This window comes from Gallinula chloropus (assembly GCF_964237585.1).
Source record: "Gallinula chloropus genome assembly, chromosome: Z".
Lineage (NCBI taxonomy): Eukaryota > Metazoa > Chordata > Aves > Gruiformes > Rallidae > Gallinula > Gallinula chloropus.
Genome location: NC_140089.1, coordinates 22637756 through 22664623, shown reverse-complemented (window position 1 = coordinate 22664623; position 26868 = coordinate 22637756). Strand labels below are relative to the sequence as shown.

The 26868-nt window shown below is 39.5% G+C and overlaps 1 protein-coding gene across 2 annotated transcripts in view; it reads right to left on the bottom strand.

Moving 5' to 3' along the window:
* Positions 1-3779: 3779 nt before the first annotated feature.
* Positions 3780-26868, bottom strand: part of SNCAIP (synuclein alpha interacting protein) — a gene marked incomplete at its 5' end in the record, with an annotated part of 57675 nt that continues 34586 nt past the window's right edge. Inside the window, 6 exons of one of the 2 annotated variants that reach the window (XM_084278187.1) lie at positions 3780-3987; positions 8721-8787; positions 10338-11397; positions 13707-13799; positions 20936-21105; positions 24945-25070. In XM_084278187.1, coding sequence (XP_084134313.1) covers positions 3872-3987; positions 8721-8787; positions 10338-11397; positions 13707-13799; positions 20936-21105; positions 24945-25070 — 1632 coding nt within the window. In that variant the 3' untranslated portion in view covers positions 3780-3871. Of the gene's footprint in view, positions 3988-8498; positions 8570-8720; positions 8788-10337; positions 11398-13706; positions 13800-20935; positions 21106-24944; positions 25071-26868 lie in introns of both variants that reach the window. The other variant, XM_084278188.1, reaches the window with a different exon arrangement.

The following is a 26868-nucleotide window of genomic DNA, read 5'->3' as shown; positions in this document are numbered from 1 at the left end:
GCAGTTTGATGCTACGCTACAAAAGCAGGGGACTAGATTTTTCACAGACCTTTCTGCCATTTTCATCAAGTAGGTTTTTAAAAGGCTAAGAAACATTTCAAGGGTATGAGGGGCTGAATCCCAGTCTACATGCAGATAAAAGTTGTCTCACTATGAGATCCACTCACTAATCCATTAATTCATACCTAGCATATGATGGACTGACATTTTTACTTTTTTTGACTGTGTTGCATGGCTGTTTTCTGACACTGCTGTGATGGTAGGTGATGAAACACGCGATAAATCAGCTCTCAAAGAACAAGTTTCTGAGACAGTTACCATCTTGTTATAAATAAGTGGATGCTGGAGTATTTTTTTTTTACTGTTATGCTGTCAATCGTATTTTGTTACACCATTGATCTTATGTCAGGTTGATGTTACAAAGAAGTTTCTGAATGACAACGAAACAAATATTAAATCTAAACTGTTTGTATAACTTGTCTCCTTCACCTTCATACACCAACCACACTGACTATAGTTTTTCATTAGCAACCTAGTAATTGAATGTATTTATCTTCTAACATGGAGACTGAAAGGCAAATAAATATAACTAAAATGCTGTTCTACCAATGCAGAACAAAGCATAGCCCACCACCCCACTGATGAAATAACGTGCCACATTTGCAGTCTTTATACTAGGTGTATCCATATGCTACCCATCTCAGACACCTGAAACAAACAAATGAATTAGCCAATCATGAAAAACCAAAGCAAACAATTTTCTTTCTTCCAAAGAGGAGAGCCAGACCATCAAAAGCTATTCTTTATATCTGTGGTCTCCACAGATAAAGTTTCACTAGGACACATGATGGATCAGTAGAAAATGACTTCATCACATTCATTTGATCAGAAACTTCGAAGTAGACAGGGCAGGACTTTTTCTGCCAGGGGTTGTAATGAAAAGGCATTTGTGTACCTGTTTAAAAGCTTTGGCTAACTGATTATTTTCTGAAGACATTTGCTGGAAAATGCCTGATCAGCTCTTCTGCCTCTGGGAAATGCTTATACTTTGCTGTCAGACGTCTGACTTAGACTCATGCCAGGAGTGATCTGCCTGGAGGATTATAAACCAAACAGAAGGAGTTATGGCACCTGGATTCTATAGCTACTATGGATACAAATGTGCAGAGCACACACTTCAGCCAGCTGAAGATCACAGAATCAGCATTTCTCTAATAGGCATGACATCAGAGTGTACCACATGCAAGCTTTGGGGCCCTAGGTAGGAAAGAAACTACAAATTAGGAACAATAACATCAGCAGTTTATACAACATGAGTTCACCTTCTCTGGAGATAAAACTCTCCAGACACTACTTTTCATGCTTACCTCAAATTGGCCTCTCTTTTGCACTAGCAGCCACAAAACTGCTTTCTGCCCCAGTGCTCAGGAACCGCAGATGGCCATATGAACAGCACATGTAGCTCTCACTTGAAACATCCAGCCCTCTCCAGATTTGCTCAATTATCCAATTACCTGGGACAGGAGTCTTCCACACAACATCAATTACCTAGCAGATATTCTTAACCACAAACACTGAATGTCTTCTGGCATGCCAGTCCTAAAGTCTATCGCCCAATGACACCGGCATGATTTAAATCACTGCATACTGCATGAAAATGTATTCTGTCGAAATTGCTACCCTGCAGAGAGCAGATGACTTTTAAATCCTCAGTCTCCAGAACATGCATTTTCTTTCTCCCATAATTTGACCGTATTTTACACCCTGGTCTGTTTCAAGTCCTTCCACAAGACTTCAGTTTTATCCCCCTGCTTCAGCTAGCTACGTCAGGCTTAACACACCTCTAGTCAGGCAACATCACTCAGCAGGACTGTTGCTTCTGCCATTCACATGTCCACCGTCAACACTCTTCACATTCTCAATAATGCAAATTACCAATTTGGTTTAAGCTCATCTACCAGACACAGGATCTCTCCTTCTTATGTTCTTTCAGCACTCTGCCAACTGCAGCACATGTGTCTCTCCTCACTTTGCATTCAGATTTTTCAAGCGCGCACAGACGACAGACAGGAGGCCCAGTTAGAGGTATTGCAGTTCCTGGCTGACAGATATACTTTGAGGTTTGGTTGTTTCTTTAAACAACACAGCTCAGGTCAGCTAGAGTGCTAGGTTTCTTACTTTAGCTTAAAAATCAGTGTTGCCAAGTGACAGATAAGAACTGTGGAAAGAAACCCAGAATTTCATTTCTGTAAGTGCACACTTTTGTTATTTCTGTTTGTGGGTTTTTTTGGTTTGGTTTTTTTTTTTTTTTTTTGCTAGTCTCTCCATTGGCTTCATTTTATCCTGTGGAACTCTGTGCTTATCCAAAGCCTATAAGCAAGGTACCTGACATTCAGTCATCTTGGTCCATGGCAGCTGTATAGCCAAACGTGACATCACTCTGAAGAGTGACCCAAAGGAAGACAACCATCTCACTTAATTAAGGGTATCCAAATACTAAGGAACTCTCTGACGAGCTCTGCTACCTCAACTTCCACCGTAGTAAGTAGGAAGGGACTGGCACTCCTGTAAATGAGATACATGTAAGAGGTAGGATGAACCACATTCAGGAAGTCACCCTCTTCTCACTGACCAGAAAGAAAGCCCAATGGTCAAGATGAACACAGCAAAGAACAGGCAAGAGAAACTTGACAGAATGCAACTCCGCTGTGCTTACTCAAAATCATCTTGAGGGTCCACACTGTTTACTTACTAGTTCTGCAATTGCAGGAATTTAATTTACATAATCTTAAAATGATATTTAAAGGTCCCTTCCAATCCAAATCATTCTATGACTCTATCATTATGATAAAAAAATTCCTTGGCAATTTTCCTATGACTTCCCTCTGTCCTGTTAGAATTGTTGGTAAAATAAATCCCCATCTGGATCTTTCTCATCAAACCGCAGTAGTCTTCACATGGAAACAGATCAATATAATAAAAATAAAGCAAACATGCACAACTGTATTTCATATAAATAAATGCACCAATACAGCCTAGTAATCTGCCTTTGGATGTTGTACTGTATGACACATTTACAGAATGTATTCACAGTTTACCAGAAATAAAGTGAATTCAGTAATAGATTGTGTTCAAAGACCATTCCATGGAAGGACCATGATAGCTTTGGGAGGATATGGGCTAGGTCTTAGCACATTACTTGCTAATTTGAATAGACCTGAACACATTGCCAGTGTATTTTTTTTTTTTTTAGTTTACACATTTTAAAGCTGAAAAGGGACCATGAAATATTAAAGCAATTATTGAACCAACTGACTGACTGGGCACTGTCTCATTACTGAATAAACACCAAAAAGGCTGATAAGACACTTAAAGCTCAAAATATGAAACAGTATGAGAATTATCTGTACTCAGTGCGTCCTATTAACACCGTGTTTATTTCCTTTTTACAAAAAATAGAAATAACAACAGACAAAACATACTAAAAAAAAATCAATGCTTTTGCCTTGGTCTCACTGAGGAGCTGAGCAGGCAGAGTCCTGGCTGAAACTTTGACAGTATATGCCATTGACAAAGGGACATAAAGATATATGACAATATATCCATGCAAGACACAAAGTACAAAATGTGTTCTGTGGCCCAACAAACATTTTGGAGGTTGCCTGTGTCATAACAATTTTCAAATCATTACTTTTGCACACCCATGCCTTTACACAGCACAGCGTACAAACAAGTTACATATACACATATATAATAAAAAAGCTTTGTATATGGTCTAACTGCTACAAATTAAGGCATCCTAAGAGCTGCTGTTTTGCTGGTGAGGGTTATGTCTCATATTAGTGTTACAAAAGGATATATTTCAGATATTTCAAACAAAGTGAGACATCATGAAACATGGTTTAGAGGAAGAATTCCTGCAGCTCTGGCTCTTCAGTATTCTTTTGACTGTCAGATTTCCAGCTCTTCCCATTGATGTCATCATGCCTGGGGAGAAAAAGAAGAAAATTACTAATGGTAACACCAGTAATATAAAGGGATTTTCCCTGTGCTTGTTTACCTTGTTTTATTCCCTTTGCAAGTACTGAATCCTGAATTAATCCTTCTCTCTGGGTTTATTTCTCTAGATATGCACTACACAAAATATTTTTAAACACTGTGGATTCTTACTGACTGTATTGTAGCTCATATTCTGAAATCAAAACTGGCAACCCATTGGATGATGAGGACCTTTTAAAGTCATGGCATTAATTAGGACACTGTAGTAATGTTCTGGTAATAATGGACAGAATGTCCAAAAATTACTTGTCCTTTAGAGAAAAGAACCATAATGATAACAACACCAACTAAAAAAAAATTACTAGACATATCCTGTTTGTTTCTGACTGAACCTGTACGGGAATCATCTATTCCCCATTAATGAACATCAATGACAAATTAACCCTTTCAGAACGTGTTTCATTGGACTGACTATATATAGATGGTTGGAAAGACTACAGGAAAAATGGCCTGACATTGGGCCTATATCTCCTTTAATATTGTAATTTAGGTAAAATCTCAATGAAAATAAATAAGTTTTTGTTAGATATCAGACAAGGAAAATATCTTTATAGTGTGTCTTCATTTCCACACTAGGAAAATTTAAATTGAAGGAAAAAAATAATTCTATTGTGTTTGAGACTCAAATGATGGCTTGCCAATTGGAGAAGTTAAACACTAAATAATTGTAACACTCAGTTTCTTCACTTCCTTTTATATGTCCTTGTTCTGAACTCCCAGTATATTCCCTCTGTTATTAACCTTCCAGGTAAAGGATTTTTGATTGAGAATCCAGCCCACGGCAACTTTCCAAAAGGTTAAAAGACTAATGTTTAGTTACTGCTGCTGAGTAGCAAAACTCCTACAATACAATCATGACTATCTGGTTTGTTGCTGCAAAGGACAGATACTAGTGGAAGGTTAAAATGCCACAGCAAAGAGCAAATGTATGAATAAAAAGCTTGCCTTAAACTCATGTATTTGCGAGCCTGTTTCTTATAAACCAGAACAGCTTTATTCCAGTGTACATTCACCACAGAGAACCAAATATGCCCAAGAGAATGCTTAGATAACCTTGTGGTTACTTCAGGATGTAACAGAAACTGACCTTCTCAGGTACCACAGCTGTGCATCCTAATGAGGATCTTTTTTTTTTTTTTTTCAAATCCCCTCCATTCATCTAAATTACTGTTGCCACATACGCAAAGCAAAAGACACAGAATTGAAATATAGGAGGTAGAATTTGTAGGAATGAGTCTGAAGAGGTAAAAATGAGTACTAAATTTTTTGTTGTAACTACTTCTTGGCATTTAATGTGCACTGCTGTTATCAACAGTATGTTTAGATTTAACCATGGAGCTTTATTAAAATGTGTTTTTTTCAGGGTAAGATAATTTGCACTGATTAACTGCTGCATTAGCTTAGACTTGCAGTGCTGAAAGATCCTGTTGGTGAGTCCCCCATGTAGAATCTCACTCAATACTCCACAGGCCCTGTTTTGCAGCTCTGCAGCTGCACTATGACATTAAATAGGATAACATTTAGATGTCTCTAGGTGACAACCCTCATCAGATTTGTTCTTTTACAATTGTGCCTGCTGATCTGAAGCGAATGTATTGCCAATGTCACCAACTACAACCCAAATTCCCAATACCTTCCGATGCCTGTGTCACCACAGAAATACTAAACATCCCCTTATGCAACAGGCACTGATGGGTAAGTTCATAACAGAACAACCACAAATTTTCTGGGACAAGGCCTAAATTACTTTCATATTGACTTTATGCTGTATTAGTTTGAATTGTAACTATTTTATCAGACACTGATAAGCACCCTTTTTCTAGAGCACACATGTAAATTGTAACTTCTTCAGCACTAGGACTGGCAGTGGAGTTTCTATTAGTTTAGATGCACTTACTACTTCAGAAGCATGCCCACTTTACTCTCTGAGAGATACATGATGGTAGATTCTGATGATTACCCCTGACATCCAAAGCAATTTTTGCCCTGATAGCTGCATCAAATACGGGCTTTGGTACTTATATGGTGCTTGCTTTATGTACTCCAGATCTCAGATGATCTAAAGTGTGGGAAAGAACTGTTCACTGGCATACATGTAAGATAGAAAAAAGTAACAAGCATTTGCTTGTAACTGTTACATGCAAAAATCTAGCCAGTCCTTCCAAAAGGAGAAAAATACTCTAAGGCATCCTACACATCTGAAATTTACTCTATAGCCTTAAGAAAAATAAAGTGTATCAAATTTTAAAAGGACACTAGAAAATATTATACAGTCCACTACTATTGTACTGTGACCAATATGAAAAAAGTAAACTAAAAAGCCTTCATGGGCTTGGGTGAAATGAGTGAAAAAAATTAAACAAGCAAAACAAACTGAGGATGAAGAAGCTAGAAACTGGTGGACAGGAATATCATCTGACTGAAGGTAGGTTTTTTTATAATGACTTCAGGCTTCAGTATATGCTAATAAAATCCACTATATAAGGGTTTAGAGTTGAAATTATTTGGGGGCTGTAACCAGAAATATAATGCCCCCCAAGATAACAGTCTACAAAGGTTTAAAACACAAAAGGCTGCACCATTTTCCAGAAAGCTTCATTTTCAAAATCGCTTTGAAATGGTAATTACACAGTCTCCCCAGACCATCCAGGGAAAACTCAGACAGTGTCCAGGGGCTGTAGTGCACATGATGGCTATGTTCTATTATTTAAATTTCACAGGCTACAGGGCAGCATGCAGAGGAGTAGTGACAGTCGCCCATTTTGCCAATCAAAAATCACAGCACATGCTAAAAGGCACCACGAAGGCTGGCTTTGAAGCTCTGAGAGCCTTCAAGTCTGTGTTCTGATTTCTGAAAAGCACAATGCTTCTTTCATTCTTAGGTGATTTTTAGAAACCTTATGCCACAGACTAGCACACAACTTGCCCACTTCTGCCCTAATCTGTGGGAACATTATCACCCTCCTCAAGCTGTGCCCCTACAGCACTCTGATCCTTGTTCCCTACTCTCTATTTTCCACATGCCCCACTGCCATGGGGACAGCTTCAGGACATGGTGGCTAGAACACCAGTGCCTGGAAGGACAGCCAGTTCAGGCCCAACCTTCATCCCCCCAGCAGGTGACTCTGCAGCTCTGCTGAGCTTCCAGACCTTTCCTGTCCCTTGCTGCTTCTGGGGAAATGCCATGCCAGCAGGGATTTCTCACGCCAAGAGCATTTACACATGGCAAAACTGAGTTACAGCAACCAGCTACATCTGGGAGATGGCTTTAACATCAGGATGAGATTAATGGTCTCATATCGCTCCACGGTCTGGACAGGCAGCTCAGTGTTTTGACTGGATGCTTCCCACTGATGCTCCCTCGTGCTGCTGCTGTGCAGCCAGTTTTCTGCACTGCAACTTCCCACTTGGTTTTCAGGAGAGAATGAAACCTCCTGGAAACCTTACAGTTCTGCTTCTGGTTTCCTACACACTGTGCCAATGACTTCAGAACAAGACTCTCATTTCCATTACAGAAGCTGAGTTTTTAAGTATGGGAAGGTCCTGGCATTAGAACACAAACTAACAACAACAAGTATTAGACATTTAGAAAAGAGTAACCTGAAAGTAATTTAGGATCCCAAACTGCAGAATGAATAATTTATAATTTTCCATGAATATCTTCAAATACATAATTTTTGTGTGAATAGCTATCCGTTCTAGGCCCAATGAAAGAATTTATATCTCAGTTTAACAGAAAAAAATTATCATCACAAGAATTTCTGAGTATATAGAGTTGAATAAAGAGACGGGTAATCTTTACAAAGAATTTGCTTATAAAACAAACACACATTTTGTAAAATGTCTTTATGGACCTTGAGAGACTGGTCTCTACCTGCCTGAATAGTACTGGTAGAACAGGTCTAAATTGAGGAGTTCAAACACAGTTAAAATTACCAGACTTTTAAAAAATATGATTTCGTTTCAAAGTCTAAGGGAGAGCAAGAAAAATGTGTGAAAATAGGAGAGTACCAGACTTACAGTACATTGTTCTGTCTCATATTCTCTGTACTCTCCATTTAGAGGGGTACTGTGGTCTTTTTGCTCTCCCCGTGAGAGGAAAATTAATTTCCATTCTCATCTGGTACTTGATTTTCATTCAACAGAGGCTGGATACTCAGCCAAAGTGCTCTATAATCCCTGGTGGATTGACAAGTGTGAATACTTTCTATACTTGCTTGGAACTGAAATAGTGTAGGCCAGTTCAATGGTGACATCAGCAGAAATCCATCATAAAATTCTGCTTTCCTAGGAATTCAGATGTTCATCTATTCATTTATTTCCCTTTCTGTGCATCAATCAATTCCAGTATTTCAGTTATGAATAATGTTAGCAAACACATGCAATTTGAGAAAACAAAGCAAAAGAGATGCTAAACATCACCATGCATAAGGACATACCAAGCAAAGTTACAGAGAAGTTCTTCATTCAGCGTGCTAGAAGAAAGACTGGTGTAGCTCAAGTAAGGACCCTAAGGAAGTACAACATCATATCAGTTACAAACATGCACTGAGCTTAACACATGCACAACATGGAAGTCTACTGAAACATGCAGGCATGTAGCCACAACAACATTTTAACATATTTCTTCTTGAGTTAGGAAATGAGACTGAATCTGTTACCTCTTTGAGATGTGGGCTGCGGTCCTTTGGGTTGGTATGAAACTGTACTCTTCCCTGCACTATGATGGTGGCAACAATGACATGCAAAGATGGCCTTTTCACAGACAACGTGTGTTTTACAGTGCAAGCCTCACTGCTGTTAGAATTACCTCATCCAACACTTCACATTTCTTAGGGAACTATGAAAAGTGCTCAGGACATTGCAATCTATCAGAACATCTTTCAAGACAGACTGTCTTTTTCTCCATCATTAAAAAATCTGAACTACTCTTAAAAAAACCCTGCCATACTGTTATGAAAGTGCTTTTATGTTAAATTGACTGTTCAACTAGATGGTGTATGACCTCAAAGGGCTGAATCAGTAGTCCACACTGTGATTCTGAGTAAAGTTCAATAAATGCAGTTCCACTTCAAATTAGCCTGTAAGGTCTCCTTCAAATTTTTAATTTCGTATCTTATTCTGCTGCAGCATTACTGTTCCAGCCACACCACTAATATGGACTGCTCACTGGTTCCTGGTTCTCTTTCCACTGTTTCTTTTCCATACTAACTTTGCCTCCTCTTTACCTAAGATTTTCCTGTGTTTTTCTGTCATTACCTTGTCATACTTTTTACAGTATATAATTCACTACTCCTCCTCCTCGCATTGGCCTGCTTTATGTTCTTTATTTCATCTTGAAATTATTCTTTCACCTCATGTCTTTCCATCCACTCCTTTCCTCCCACCCTGTCTTTCATAGAGGATTAAATCATCTACCATTCCCTCGCACTCAACTCTTTATTGTATCTCCAGATGCTTGCGCTTGTCTCTGCTCCACAAACACACTGTACTCACAGTTATTTCCTAACTCTGCCTCTTTTATTAATACTGTTTCTTTTTTCTTGGAAGATACATTTGTTCAAAATATTTTCTCCTTTCTTTTCAACATGGGAGACAGCCTGTAAGTGGAGACACCCCTCTTTCTTGTGGGATCCTCGAAAGGACACTCCAGTAACAGCAGAGAGAGTATGATCTGGATCCAGTACATTTTCCTACAGACCAACCATACGCTCTGACACAAGAAGACTGTGGGCCATCAGGAGAGGATGGGCAAAGAAGGCTGGGTACTAACAGCTTCAATACCTAGGGGATGGCTTTAGCTCCCTCATAGTCAGGAAGCACCATTTCTGCTATTTTTTCCTCTTTATATTTTACCATTTATTTTTACCCCATTGGCCTCATCAGTCTTGGCTACAGGACAGGACCGGGCTAGTCCTTCAGCTAGTTACTCCCTAGAAATCCCAAAGGTTCAGGTGTGACATTCTCATTGTATGACTTGTCACTTGGAGCAACACCAAACATCATTTCCAGGTGAACCACATATCTGCGGAAAGCTTTCAACAAAGAACATGTGAGTCATGTTCACTAAGAGTATGGACTCTGTACTCAAGCAACACCTGCCACCCCTTGGAAAAGCCTTCCAAAATTAAAAACAGTGTATGGGCTTCCTACAGGTCAAATACGGTAAAGTATTTGTGTGCACTGTTTTACTATAGAAGGGCAGGAGGAAGACGCTGATTTATTACTTAAAGAGGCAAGAGGAAAAAAAAGGCCCTTCCTCCTTTCAGTGCACTCACTGGCTTGTTTCTTCCTTTTGTGAGAGCTGCTGCATTTCCCTTGCTGTCTGCTGTCTTCCTTCCTAATGAGGTAAAAGGCAGCGTCGATGAGGTTTTGATCAGGTTTGCTGCTTGACAGTTGTTGTTGTTATTTTGGTTGCCACTCAGTGTCTCCATTATGGATCGAAAGGTTCCAAAAGGCCTTTTCAGCTGGTCCCCTGCTGGCTCCCCAGAGCAGGGTGGAGCCCTCATGAGTCCCTTGCCTCGGTCTTTCTCCTTCTCCTCGCTTAGTTCTGACTCTGCTAGCTCCTCCTGCACCACAGGCTCCTCGAAAGTCACTCGGAGTTTCAAATTTTGGGAGGTTCTGCGCTTTGAAGATGGAGACTTGAGAGCACTCTTAGGGCTGGTGGCAACTTTTTGAGCAGTGGCACTCTCTGTGCAGGATGACGAGTTGTCTCCACAAAACTGGCTCTGAGGTACAGTACCAGACTGATATGGGGCTTCATTGTCTGGATCGCTGCTCTCTGAAGTCGGGGAAGGACTGTGGCCATCCACAGACTTAGAGACCCTGATACCAAAAGGGAAGCGGCGCCCTGCTGCAGAAGTGTGCTTCTTAATCATCAGATGCAAACTCTCTGTGCTCTCAACACTCTCCACTATGGGCTGAGGCCTTGGCTTGTCAGTTCTTTTCACAGGGGTGTTCTTGTCCTCACAATTAGCTGAGTCTGTGTCAGATTCACTGAGTGACCTCTGCATCAGTTGCCTCAGTCTTGCTAACTTCAGCTCCCTTTTTTCTGGCAAGATCTTCTTCACGTTCTTGGAGGATGCATGAGCATCCTGAAATTCCAAAGTCAGCTTTTCCTTCATGCAGACGTTTTCAGAGATTTCCTTCCCCAACAACTGTCGCAAGATTTTATCTGAGTCCTCATCTTTTATCTTGGCTCGAGTGCGACTAGAAGTTCCCAAGCTGCCAAGAATCTGAATCCCATCTTGGGTGTTCAATTTACTTTTTGGTGGAGACAATTCATCTGCTTCAGATGGTTTCCACTGGGGTTTGCCAGAAGCAGGAGAAGATGGCGAGCTTTAAGAAAAAAAGAGGAGGAAATATCACAGCCAAATTAATGCACAAATAAAATGTGAAACTGCCATTTCCAGTGTATGTGTCTGTCTCAGTTTACTGTTATTTAACCTTTACATCGCTACTCACAAGGAATTCATTACTATGATGCCACAGTGAATATTACATAGAGAAGGATGTTACTCTGCTTCCATTCCTAATTAGGATTTGAGTCTCTTCACTTTCTCTTACAAAGAAAAGTCCTTAAAATCAAAATTTAGGATGGTTATTTCAATACCAAAGATGACTTTCTGAAGAAAATGTTAGAGAAGCTACTGTTACCTATTTGTGGGAGTTGACATTTTAAAAGGTGAGAAAAACCCACAAGGCCAAGTGCCTACTATGTAAGTCACATCACAACGCAAAGATAGCATATTCTAAATACTGTGAAAGTACCAGCTCTCTGCATAGCAATGATTTAATAAATCTAAACTTCATCTGGTATTAATAATAGCGATGTAAGACCTCATAAAAAGTCAGGGCCATTTGCACTCAAAACCTTTTCAGATATGAAATACTGAAAAGCATGAGAAAGGTGACATGAATTTATTTCAGTACTCTTAGAATAATAAATTCAATGTAGACTCCAAATGTTATGTAGTGAGGAAACAGCCACCTCAAGTAAGTCTGATTTTCAAAGAACGTAAATTGCAGAGACCATTCTTTCCCTATGACATATGCCAGAGCTCATAATATTCCACACTCTTATTTTAAACCATATTTCCTCTAAGCAAGGGTAAGGTGACAAAATTAAGGTTAGTGTGAGACAGTGAATTCATAAATTTAATTTTTTTTTGCAAGCAACTTCTACTGTGATGAGTGCACAGTTCTCACAGTGTACAGCAGTCACATGCCTACACTAGTAACCCCATCTTCAACCCATTTAGTGCTTTTTCTCCTGTGGCAAACTGAAACAGACACTGAAGAATATGTGTGTATCTATAACAGACAAAGGGATAGGTTAAAGGATAGGTAGAAGGGATAGGTTCTCCTTGACCTGCAACTGGCTCCTTTGATGATGACAACAACCACAAGTGAGTTCTAGCTGTAAGGAAAAGTAGTGGCCAGCTACAAAACAAAATTTTAAATAACAGAGTATCATTTACAGACTTGCTCACTTAATTAAAAAGATATTGAAACCTATCCTTTTACAGGAATTAATGAATGATGAGAGATCTGCTCTCACATGATGTGACCTGATACTGAAAGTAAAACAGCACTGGAGCTCATCAGTACTCAGATGTGAGACCACTTGGAGAGACCAGTCAGCAAATATCACAGAAAGAAAATGAGGCAGCATTTGGTCCCATTGTGACTGTTGAGAGGGCAGACAAGGAAGACAGATGCCATGATTATTTTAAAAAAGGACAAAACAACTCTTTCCAGCGTGGTTCTCCACTTCAGCAGGAGTTTGGAGTTTACACCCCCTTCCTAGCTCTGGCCATCAATGCCTGCAGAAGTTTTTATGCTGTCTTTGTACTTCAACAGTAGCTCCCTAACAAATGTGAAACAAGGAGAAATGCTGTATATGTCTTCCAGAAAGGAAAATGAATTAGAACACAAGGATAAACCAAGTTCCATTTGCATGTGAATTACTGAATTAATTTCAAAGTCTTCAGAGTCCTATGAGAAAGAAGTTGTGTGCTTGCATGCCTTCCATGCATCACACTGGAAGTCTGTCATAGAAATCAGAGGGATATGTTATCAGGCTTTGAATCTCTGTCTTTACTTTCCTCCTCTTTATTGTTACACAGTTTTTGCCAATTTCTGGGACTTCTAACAGGGTATGTAAACAATACATATAACTTCTGGAGTTTTGACTTTTTATACAAGCTACTGCAGGCTAAAGTTTTAATGTGCCTAAGAATTCTTATTAATCTGAAAACAGATTTTGTTTGTAACTGGGTTTATGAGTTATTGCTGGCAGTAATGTATGGTTGACCACCATAACATCAAACTGTACAAAATTTCTAGGGGTTCTTAGCATTCTCTGGTATTCAGCTAATACAAAATTTGTTATATTCTACTGTAAATCTGATTTTTGCTGTGTTGAGAAACAGGGACTATTCATTTCATGCTCAAAACTTCCAGTATTTATACAACATTACATACTGCCAAAATCTAAAGGTCAGCTTCAAGTCCATGAGGTAAAAAAAATCACACTTACTTTACAGAACACATCTACCATTTAGACAGGTCACAGCTTCTGCTGTTAACTGGTGTACCACGAAATTGTGCAAATCCAGACTGCTAGAAAATTCCAGTCGCCTTACCTGGGGGAAGTGGGCAAAGACTTGCCCTCTGACCACTGGGCTTCTAAAAGCTGCTGGAGTTGGTTCTGTAATGTCACACGTTCCACCGTCTGCCTGCAAGAAAACATTAAGACCTTGAATTGTAAAACTGGCAGCATCAGTAAGCTCCAGGATAAATGATACTACCTGCTCAACTCTGTATTCAAAAAGAAGTTTTCTTCATCTATACTTAGTGAATAAAAAAAGAAATTATAAGTAATAGCATAAACAGAGAGTTTGTACTTGTCTTTGAATCCCTGTGGATGTTTTCTAAGCAGTGTACAAGAGCAACAAGAAAGATGCTTACTTGTCAGAGATTATTTACTATACTTCATATAAGAGCAAGAGTGGGACCATAAGTAGCAGTTAGCGGAACTGAGAGGCTCACAGAAAATAATAGGCCAGTAATAAAGCTATGGCAGGGCAAACTTAGGGCCACTTGGTTCTTAATTTTTGTGTAAAGGAAGAGGAAAGGGACAGATTAAGAAGTCACTTCCTACATTTGGTGGATGGCTTTTACTCAGGTGAACAATAGATCAGACAACTGCTCTCTCCTTTTCTATCTGCAAAAGGAGGAGCTCTTCCCCTTGGAAGCCTTCAGCTGCAGGATGGAGTTAAGTGTGACCTCTGCATATTCAGGGAAGTAGGAAAAAAACACAACCTTATCAAAGGTCTTACCTGTGCTCTGCACCCACCTTATACTCAACAGTGCTCTAGCTACTGCAGACTATCACTTTCATGTAGTGTTTTGATCTACACAGCTTTGCAAATTCTTTTAGAGACAAATGTTTAAAACATGGTAATAGTAGGTATAAATCAGTAACACGAAAGTGACATCCATACTAGAAACCGCATTTGCCATAGGACTGTATTCACAGTTTTTGTTATGCTACCTCAAAGGAAGGACTCAGCTGAACCAAGATAATCTGCAAACTTTCAAGCAGTTCTATGAAAATGAAAGAATAGATCAATTTGCCATAAAAAGTCCTTTTCCCTCTCACCGCTCCTATCCAATTCAGACCTTCCATTCTACTATCAAAACATCCCTTTAGCTTCTTGACCACAGCAAACAACATTCAATCTTGTTTAATGACCTGTAAATTCCAATGCCTCTAAACTACGCACAGATTTACTGGGAAACTGCTAGAAAACAAGAGCCTTACAGTTTTTTGTTGTACATATGCACATATGCTTTCACCTGGAATACAACTGGTACATTTTGTTTTAATCCCTGGACCTGATCAAATGACCATGAGAAAATGACTTTTTATCTGCTTCTCCCAGGCTCTGCTTCTGTTGCTGTAGAAGGAATGTTTTTAGTACTTTTCTTCTTATTGGATCTGCAGAACTCATACAGTTCCCTGCCAGTGAGCTGGACTTCTTCCTAGTTCACATGCCATCAGCAGAAGAGTTAGCTGAGTTCCAAAGGCAGTCTTTATAACTGGTAATGTCAAAGCCAGAAAGAATCCAGATGACTTTTTAGACTCGGGTTTGTATTTGCAGGGCTGGCAGAAAACAAATGTTTTACTTTTAACATGTCAGAGTGGATCTGAAAAATGCTACAGAAATAAAGTCAGATCTTGACATACTGCCCTACCATCACATTTTGCAATACAACCATGCTTTATGTAGATCCTTTCTTCCTTTAATTTTCCATCTTCCTTCCTCTTGCCTACACACTTCCTTAGACTATTTTAAAAAGACTTCTACCATCTGTCAGCTTTGGCTGACGCTCTAAGAGCCAGAGAAATTTTGAGATTAGATTTTGGCACAGTTTATCTGTTTTATTTGTCTTTTATGCTTCCTTCACTTTCTATTTCTAAATATCTAAATAATGTAGCTAATAGCTTCTTACGCTTTTAGCTTTAATGGAATCTCTCTCGCCTCTTTGGCTGAGTTAATGTTCTCATTCCACTTAAGTGTTTTATTGTGCTAAAAGAATTAAAGTTTTCTTCATTTTCACAGTTTAACTGTTTAGTAAATAGCTCACAGAAACCCACATGTCTGAGTAGCACCATCACCTTAAGATATATAACATACACATATAAAGCTAAGATAACATTGAAAACAGAAGATCACAACTTCTTGGAATAGCAATACTGTTAAGCATAACATTCAGGAGATAAGATCATTGTAGCTTCACAGGTAAGATGGTCTACTTACTTTATGATATTTAATGCCCAAATTCTGAGGGTCTGGAGTTAGACAATATTCCCAGAAAGTAATACGTAAGGACCCTTCTGTGTGGACCCCAGATACCTCCTATTGAAATCAGGGAGCTCAGTAACCAAAAGAGGCAACAGCTTGAAGCACTGGGATCTACTGGAGTATCTCTAACAGAATGTTGCCTTACTTGTCTATTTTGTTTCCAATAAAACCAGAATGGACAGTCTACAAAGCAGAAAATAAAACAGCTTAACCAAGAAAAAAAAAAAAAGTGAGGACTGTAAAGTTTCTACTGGGTTTCTTACTATATGTCTATAGAGCACCTACTACCATAAACGAAACCAAACTAACAAACAACACAGCAACATGTACACACCTTACCATACCACTACAATAATTTTTTTATTCAAGTAATTCTACAGCTATTCCTATGAAGTTTCAGGAAAATCATGGATTTTGTTTACAGAACACAGAAAAGTGGTGGCAATGGAGGATAGACAACCACGTTCTCAACTTTTGACTTGTGGTTTAATTTGGTCTTTGCCTTGCCAGAGGTCTTGGCTTGACCGTGTATCAAAAAGGTCAACAAGGGTCTCATTCATTAATTGCTTTGCATGTCCAGGTCCATAAACATAGGACAGTGCAACCTTCTGGTAATGCAGGTGGAAGAGTCTGTCTTCAAACATTATAAAAGAAGACTAGAAAAGCGCTAATTTTACATTGTTAGTTCTGACTTGGTCTCTTCAGGCCAGAGAAGCCCAAACAAGCTAATGTTACCAGTGCTGGAAAACATATATTTGTGGAGGTAGCAATACTCTACACTGGCACTAAGGTTTTTTTGGGACCGATTAATCAGTGAGGGAGTAACTAAGATTCTATTACCTATGGAGACCTCAGGAAGTGAAATGATAGCCAAGATTTTGTATAGACTCTGTGAGAAACTTTTGTGACTGTCCTAAGCATTTAGTTCAGAAAGTTCAACTGGATTGACCAAACTTCTATAATTAGCAAGATATGTAAACCAAAGCTCTTTATTTGAAGCCAGTAACAGCAGTGTTTGTGGGTCACTCCTTTTACTTTGCTCCTTCCCTCTTTTGGGGAAAAGTCCAGTTAACTCTTTTGTGAAGATTCAGTGGAACACTTGTAGTTACCACTTATTTTTTCTTTCAAATACAAAGGCTTTTCTGTCCAAAAGGAGACTTAGACTGAGCTCAAAAGGTTTTGCTTTACTCCTCTGTTTTTGTCATCTGAGCTGCTTTGGATCAAGGAGCTAAATGATGTGAAGACAGGCAAGATGTGGAGTTTTTTTTTTTATTTGTCTTTGTGTCTGCTTTTCAGGAATGGCTCCAAAAGTGTGATGGATTAGGATAATTTCTCTCTAGAAACTGCTTTGTGTTGCCTTGATGACTGGAAGAGCTCATAGAAAAAGAATCATAGAATCATAGAATCATAGAATGGTAAGAAGGAAAGATGGTACTTCTTTCTTTGCTTTAGGACCTTTGAAGATAGGTATAGCTAGGTGCTGGTATAAGAAAGTTTCTGTGCTACTCCTCTCTTTTCATGACTTCAATCATTTAAGTCTTCCTGTGGCTGGGGGGACACAGTGTTATCAGAGAGAAGTTCTTATCACTGGCTTATGAAGTACCCAGAATAAAAGAAGATTGTATGACCAGTTCATGTCCACAGCAGCTGACGGAAGGCTGGGAAGCACATAAGGCCTTTCTGTATTGATATTCACCATCCAAGTAATCCATCATGACACAATCATAACTCCTCTGTGTCTAGAAAAATGTCCATTAACAGCAGAAGTCGGCAGAGAAGATTCAGGAAAGGCAGCTCAGCTGCTGCAGTTGGAGTTATTCCTACGTAACAACAGTTTGAAGTGACTGTAAACTGGACTTCCATCTGTTGACATCTGATGCTTTCAGGATCTTCAGACGTGCTGTAGACAATTAGTTCTCCTACTATGCTAAAGGTAAGGCCCCTTGAAAAGCTTCCCCAGGCACCAACTTCACGCCATCCCTGGATTTTTATTCAGGACGGGACTGCAAAACTGGGCAAGAGTCTTCTTCCATCATCCCTTCTGACTCCTGAGCGTGGGCCTCTGAACACTATACGCTTCTTCTATGAGAGCCACTCATGGCCTGAGGCTTGCAGCCCAGATAAGACACACAGAAGCTGTTCCTTCAAGCACAAACTATAATACTTCACTGTCTCAGTAAACTGCAACAGAGATGCAAAAGAGTCTCACATGTCTTTGCAGAAGAGGAAGAAAAGGCTTCTGCTGCACTCACTGGAGCTAAATCTGAAGCTTGAAAGAAATAAGCTGGTGAAGTGAAGTAGATTTAACTCCAGCTGAGACAAGTAAAAGACCCCATCAGGAGCCAGATAAAAATCACTTAAATGACTTTCTATTCATGCATTCTGTGAGCTGAGAAGGGGAAGACATGGAAAAGTGTTAATGCTTTTGTCAGGCAACTAAAGTATTCTACGGGGATAAAGAGCCTGCTGAACTGACATAGGAAATCTTTTGTTCCCGTATGAGACATACCAAGTACCAGGTGAGCACAGAAGAGAACTGAAACATGGAGAGTCTGAGGTTGCCATTTGGACTTCCTTGTCTCTGCGCTTTTTTTCTGCTGACTTAAGGGGGAAAAAATAATCTCATTATATATTGAGACGAGTCAGATGCTAATGCAGGCTACTCAGGAAATACCCTATATTCTGGTTTGTTTTTTTTTTCCTCTATAGCAGTTGATTTGTGTATTTTAGTATTTCTCAGCAAATTAGCCAATGTGCCAACTACAAAACACCTGGTACCTTGAAATGTCCAGTGAACAGTGTTAGAATGTAAAATGATGAAAACTGTGAAAATCACAATCCTTAGTTCGCTATTTGCATTTATAGGGGTATCAACATAAAAGAAGATATTGCAAAGAGAAAATACCTTCACAATAGAAAACTCAGAGGTGCTAAGACAAAAATAAGCATACTTCAAACACAGGAAGTTATTGTGCAATGACAGAGAGCACTGCTACTACATGCTCCTTTTGCTGTAAAACCACTACAAAATAAATTAATGATTACACCAAAAAAGTGAATTAACAACACAGATAATTTTTACCCTTACTTTGAAGATATCCAATTTGAAAATAATGATGATATAACTATAATGGGTTGGCCACAGTTGGCAGCCAAGCACCCACTTGCTCCCTCTATCTCTCAGTTGGATGGGGGCAGAAAATAGGAAAAACAAAGAAATAAAATTGTTGGTCAAGATAAAGACAGGAATATCACTTGCCAAATATTGTCATGGGAAAAAGAAACTAAACTTGGGGAATTTAACTTAATTAATTTCCAATTAGCATAAATATTTCATTATGGATTCAGGTACTGGAAAACACAAAAGGACAGACTTCTAAAACACTTTTATAGGCTCAACTTCATTCCCAGGTTCACCTGCACTTCAAGCCCCACCTCTCCCTCATTCTTAGGCTTCACTCCAGACACCTCTCTTTCCCCCTTGTCATAGCTGCAGTTTAGCTCCAGTCTTTTCAGTAAGACAATGAGCAGCACAGCTCAAGTTCATGTGTAGCAGTTTCTCTCTTCTGCTCCTTCCTTCTCAGATTTTTGGTAGCTCTAATGTGTGTCCTTTAAAGGCTGGAGTCCATTCAGAGAAGCACCATCTCCAATATGCTCCTGCAAGCTGCAGTCCTTTCCAGGTGTGTACCTGTTCTATCTATCTCCACTGGCCATAGTCCCATTGCGGGAGCATCTGCTCTACCACAGTGCACCTCCTGCTGCTCTAACCTTGCTGTTATGTTTGCTTGTCATTTTTCTGTTTTCTCCCCTTCTCTTTTCTCTTCTCTGGCATTTTCTGCCCTTTCTCAGGTATGTTTTCACAGAGATGCCACCAACCTAGTTGACAGACTTAGCTGTGTCCTGCGGTGGGTCTTTTGCAGAGCTGGCTGGAACCCGTTGTGTTCTTACAGAGACCTGTTCTAAAAGAGACCACTCCTGTAGCCCCTCTGCTAACAGGGTCTTGTAATTTATACCCAGTACAATTACCGCTTGCATAAAATGATATGTGAATATAAGGAATATAACATATTCCATGTGAATATAAGGGTGAACTTTTTCACTGTGAGGGCGATGGAGCACTGGGACAGGCTGCCCAGAGAGGTTGCTGAGACTCCTTCTCCGGAGACATTCAAAACCCATCTGAACAAGTTCCTGTGTGATTTAGTCTGGGTGGTCCTGCTCTGGCAGGGGAATTGGACTAGATGATCTTTAGAGGTCCCTTCCAAATCCCAATGCTCTGTGATTCTGTGATATGGTCTCCTCTAAATACGGGATTATCAGAAGCTACCACTAGGTAGCTGGCAAGCTATCATGTATGTAATGTTGGAACAACAACTCTGTTTTATGTGTCTGTTGATATCCTAACTCACAGTAACTTCACCTACAATAAAAGCAAGCGATTGCATAAATTCATGCTTCAAACTAACAGGCTTTTTTACAGAAAGACTATTAAAAACCATACTAAAATAAAACCAGCTTCTATGAAGAAAAAAGAGAACATATTTCCTGAGTAACCACTGTGGGCTTTGGTGACCTTCCAAGTCCAAAAAACCCCTCCAACAACTATTTCCATTATTCCTCCCAACAACAACACCCAGGACTGTAACTGCAAGAAGCCACCCACTGCATATAAAAGCATGCTAAGTGAACAGAAATTATGATCAGTAATGATGTGATCCTAAGGTATGCAAAGGGAAAAGGTCCTGGATTGCTTCATACATACCCTTTTCCACTCCCTTCATTGATGTTCAAAGCAAACTACCACAAAGGGAACAGCTGAAAAGCTGAGTTGCTAAAGGTGAAGGGGCAAATGCTTAAGAGCAGAAAAGAGTGGACAAGTAAGGTAGAAATATGACTTGAAAATGTCATATATAAGAATCTGAAAAGAGACACTGCTAATAAATTGAAGACAAAGTAGGGTATTGCTTCAAGAATGATCCCTCTGCTAACAAGGAAACACTTACTCCTTCAGCTGTTTGGTTAGCTTGACAACCTGAGAAGCCAATGACATACACGTCTCCACAACTACTAAGTAGCGGGAGCACATGGTGTGCCCATGTCGCTCAGCACTTTGTGAAGGTTTCTCTCCCACATGGTTTTGCATGGTGACATTTGCTCCATATTCAACCAAAGTCTGTAAAAACATAAAAGGAAACATTAATACTTGTAGGTATAAGTCTCTGCTGTCACTTCTGGTCAACCACAAGAATGGTTGGATGCAAAACACTCCTGAATAAAATGCTTGAAATTGTTGGTCCAATCCAGTAATTCCCAAAACTGGTCACTGACAAGTCTGTGTGCAGCCTGAACTCAAAGCACATGCCTCTGAAATCTATTACTCAGGTGCAAGGATAAGACAGAAGAGTGAGCTGCTGTTCAGAAGAACTATAAAAAGATTATCTTCTTCCCTCTTCTTCCCCTACAGTTCTACTCAATTTTTTTTCTGTTAATTTGTTTGTATAGCACAGTGTTACTTGTAGCATTCACACAATGAGTGGTACCACCAAATGAAAACAGAGAACTTAGACTTAGGTACCTATTGCTTTTCTCCTGAGGCCCAGTAACAAACCTTTTCAGATGCACCTGTCCATGCATTACTGAACTTTGTGATTGCACAAGGTAGAAAAGAAGACACAGGAAAGCGCAATTCAAAGGACATCTGTGCTAGGTAAGATCAGGGTCCAAGGCAACCTGAACACATTGCTACCCAGTTTACAGAGGGTGGTGATCATCTGTAATGGCTTATTAGGTCTCGTTAGATGTTGTTCTTGGGATCTCTGCACTGCAAGGCATTGCAACACACCCTTTGAATCTCATTTTAGGAGTGCCTTTGCTACGATATTTGCTGACACCTTTTGTGGTTTTGCTCTCCATTTCCTATCACAGCAGAATCACTGAGTTTAAGACACACAACACAGCAGTCTTAATGTCCTGATTCCTTAGCCAAATGATGTTTGGATATGAGGTATGGCAGATACTTTTCCAACAACTCCTTTAGGTCAAAAAGACCCAAACTTGTTTTTGCAGAAAGAAATCTGTTCAATGACTTTTTTTTCAACCTGGTTAGGTGAAGGGTTTTTTGCTTGTACTTTTTTAAAAAAATGTTAAAAAATACCTCATTGTTTTGCACTTTCTTGGTTACCCACTATTTTCTTTTAGAGATACTCAAACATGTGTCAACTTTTAGTCTTTAAGAAAAATAATGGTTTATATTGTTATGTATACCCTTGTGTTACCCACACTACAAGTGGAGAACCGTAGGTTTTTGCTACAGAATCATGCAGGTTGTGAGCATGAAATTTGAGTTACCTCTGGGACTTTGGAATCCAGAGTGTTGTAAGGACAAAAGAAGTCTGTCAGGCTGACGTCAAGACATCCAACTACTCCATCAAGAATTGAGATCAAAATTTCACTCTTTGAGATCTCTTTGTGATAATGTTTTATGCACGGTTCACTTTATTTAAGAGCCTAGATTAGGACCTAAATGTTCTCAGCAATGTTCAGACACACATTGCTCATAGCAGTCCAGAAAAAATTCTGAACAAATTCATAATGCATCCAAAAACTATGAGATCGTTAACATTACACATACACTTGCAGAAGAAGAATTGCATGGGTAGCTCTTGGTTATTCAAGCAGAGCTGGTAAGCCACTAAGGATTGGAGTGGCCTTGTTGACTGAGAACAGTAGGCATGAGACCTCTGCACCTGCTGTCAGAAAACACTAATGGTGATCTGTCTGGTCTGCTAAATCTGCAACAGTCTTGGATGGCATCTCAAGTCCATAAGTTTGGTTTCATTTGCCAATACAGAACATAAAGAAGGGAGAGTTATAAACCTACAGAAAGGAGTCATAGTTTGGAACAAGATAGGAGTGTCAGTTGCTCAGGCGAGGGAATCAGTCAGCCTGTCACCACCTTTTGTAGTCTACTTAAAATCCTCCTGCCTCTTTTATAGTTGCTTTCTTTTTACTGGATTATTCACTTATACATTGCTTTAAAATAGGCTATAAGGTCACTGGATAGAGGACTAACTTAGTTTCTCAGCAAAGCAAAACATCCACTACACTTAAGACTGTGAGGTGTTCATGAAGTGACATTACTATTGTACATTTTTATTGTCAGACATTTTCATGGTTTGTTTCTCATGGCTTCACTTTAACACAAAATGCTTGTTGATTTGTGTATTTATCTACGATAAAACAATCTTGAGACTTCTAAGCCATTTAATTAAGGTTTGTTCTTAATAGGGAAAGCAGGGCTATTCTCTTTTTGATTTAGTTTTATCCATGAAAACAGCCTGCAGATGTCACCACTGTTCAAAATCATATACACTCATTTCTCCTTCAAAGGCACCGTACATCTTGATGAGGCAGTGGTGAGTTAGCAACCCTAAGCACACACAACTAGTAAACCATAAACATTTATTCTACCCATTTTTCTCTAACTCAGCATAGCAATTGTGTACAATACAATAATAAACCCAATAGATTCAGCACAGATGTCATGATTTATTTTATACTCATAAGAGTTTGTACTGGGTCCATTCCTGATGTCTTTAAAAGGAAGACACGCTCCATCAATGAGAAAATGCAGAGATGGTCATGTCCTCCAAATCTGTTTGACTGTGTTCTTTCCAAGTTTGTTCATCCAATTCAACTGACACATGGATTTCTTTTTTTATTATGAAAGATTTTCAAACAGGCTTTTATGGAGTTATGTCTTCTCTGTGCTGGATAAATAAACTGCTATTAATAATAGTAAGCAGCTACGCATCTGTAGCGCACAAATAGATTCGGAACTCTGAAGATGTTAGCTAGTGAGAATTGACTAGCTGTATTTCTTTTAGGCTTGAACTAATACAACTCTTCCGTATTTGCAGTGGCCTAAAAGGTGCTGTGGATCAGTTCTTGTGTGGTAAGAGGATTAATATGTTTACTGACATGTATCTGAGTCCTTAGACTCTGAGAATTACTACTCCTTCGTAGACATTGTTTCTTCCCCTACTTGAGTCAACCACTTTGATTTCTACTTCTTGCCTATCTGCCATGTGGTCATTTATCTTTTTATCTATTCTTCTCCAATGACTGATTTGTTTCTTGAGTACTTTTTGGCAATCTGCTGGAATAATTTTATTATTCTTCAAACAGTTTTCACTCAAAGTGCCGACAATACCAAATACTGAAATGTATGGTGACTCATGGTTCTAGTAACTTTCATGGTCAAAACCTTCATCTGCAATTCAATACAGAGTTGAGGTGCTTCATGTAGCCATCCACCTATAGCTTTTTTGAGGCCTGGAGTAAACACTGGTACTGTACAGAGGTATTCAAACTGGTTTATTCAGATATGGCTCCCAAAATTACTGTAGCTGTGTAAACCTTCTCAGCAAAACAAATTACCTTCTGTGCAATAGAACTGTATTGCTTTCAGTAGCCAAGGTTATTCATTCAGACTTAGAAATCAGCACCATGTTGGACTGCTTAGCACAGATACATTCAAAGACTACAAGCCTGGAAAGGATGGTTTACTCAAGGTAGAAATCCTTCAAAGTAGAAGAAAACTACCTTTTAGACTTCCCCTAAGCTGGAGAGTTACTATTCCTTGGAAAAAGAAACAGAAGGAAAATATTGGAACAGGAGGAATAGTATGAAAAATACTAAAAAAAGCCCTGTCTGCCCTTTTGTAATAGAAAAGCATACACATTAGCTGCTTATGTACAAACAACATAATCATCCCTTCTTCTTGCAATAAAACACTTACTTCAGGCTAACAATAACATCAAAGAGAATGGAATCCAGAGAAGAGCTCTTCGATATTTCAATCTGAGTCCCACTAACTTAATGTTCTTCCTTCTAGTATATATTAATGTATCAATAATTATTCCCACTTGTAAGATCTCCTATAATCATTTTAATGGTTGTGGTCATTTGAATTTTATGTAAACAGGATTTCTATTATAGGTATCACTCTACCTGTATGCATCCTAGATAGCCATGTTGAGCAGCTATGTGAACAGCAGTATTTCCATCCTGGTCAACTTCATCCAGTGAAATCCCTTGCTCCTGCATAAACTGAAGAAGCCACAGAAGGATTTTCTCCTAGGAGGACAGGGAAAGATATGTCACAAAAGCTAGAAATAATGAAAATCTACTAGATAAATACTGGTACTGCCATGTATTACTGTACAAAAATTCCATGTTTTCAATCTCTTCTGCCTTTTGTAGAACTCCGTGTATCTGGTTATTTTATCGTTGTGTCCCCCCCTCCCCCCACAAAGGAAAAAAGCCAAAATATTTTGTTTGTTTTATAAAAACACATAACAAGAAAAATGTGAGGACTCCAACACATTCTGAGAAATTGTACATTAAAAACCACGCGTGACTGCATTTTGGAGAAGAGACCTGAGGCAGAACACTCTGTGTGTCTCTGAAAATCAGCTTGTGACATTTGGTGAAACTTCACACTCTGGAAAATTAAAACAGGAGTATGAACACATGTATCGGGTTTGCATGGGTTTTGGTAGTGTTAGGGGACTATAGGGATGCCTTGTGTGAGAAGCTGCTGGAAGCTGCTCCCATGTCTGATAGAGCCAATGCCAACTGGCTCTAAGACAGACTTGCCTCTTGCCAAGGCCAAGCCTATCAGTGATGGTTTGTAGTGCCTCTGGGATAACAGAGTTAAGGAGGGGAGTAAAACTGCAACAGCAACTGCAGCCAGAGAGAGGAGTAAGAAGATGTGAGAGGAAAACCCCTGCAGACACCAAGATCAGTGAAGATGGATGGGAAGGAGGTTCTCCAGGCACCAGAGCAGAGATTTTGGGATCCTGGGGTGCATCAGGAGGAGTGTGGCCAGCAGGTCGAAGGAGGTTATCCTCCCACTCTACTCTGCCCTGGTCAGGCCCCACCTGGAGTATTGTGTCCAGTTCTGGGCTCCCTGATATAAAAAAGACAGGGATCTCCTGGAGACAGTCCAGAGAAGGGCTACAAAGATGATTAAGGGCCTGGAGCATTTCCCCTATGAGGAAAGGCTGAGTGAGCTGGGGCTGTTCAGCCTAGAGAAAAGAAGACCAAGGGGGGGCCTTATTAATGTTTATAAATATCTTAAGTATGGGATACAAGGGGAATTGGCCAGCCCCTTTCCAGTGCTCTGTGGAGACAGGACAAGGGGCAATGGCTGCAAGTTGGAGCACAGGAAGTTCCGCACCAACATGTGGAAGAACTTTTTCTCAGTGAGGGTGACCGAGCCCTGGAATAGGCTGCCCAGGGAGGTGGTGGAGTCTCCTTCTCTGGAGATATTCAAGACCCGTCTGGACGCCTGTCTGTGCAATATGAGCTGGGGAGTTGCTTTGGCAGGGGGGTTGGACCCAGTGATCTCTCGAGGTCTCTTCCAACCCCTACGATTCAGTGATTCTGTGATTCTCTACATGTGCCTGCAAATTCAGAAGGATGGAGACACTTGGAGTGCAAAACTTGCACATGAAAATCTGAAAGGCAAAACTGAGGTTCCAACATAATCCTTAACATCCTTTTTGTGTGTGTATGCAGGTGTAATACATATTTATATGGATATTCTTTTCTAATATTGGAGAGTTTATATATATGAACTAGGCTTATTTTATTCCTTATTTTCGCCAGCAGGTTTATTTGGAAAAATCTTTCTAGGAACCTTTCATGCCTCTCCAGATTAAATTTCGTTGTACTCTGCTGAATGTGATACATATTGAAAAATTAGAATTAATCTATGGATTGTATAAATAAGTGAGGTCCATTAAAGGATAGCTGAGTGCAGCTGTCCTCCCAGTTATTGCACTACTTTCTAGTTTAATACTTTTGTATTTAAACACATTTTTTTTAATCTTTCATTGATACCTATCATGTCTTACACTGTCTAGGAGTT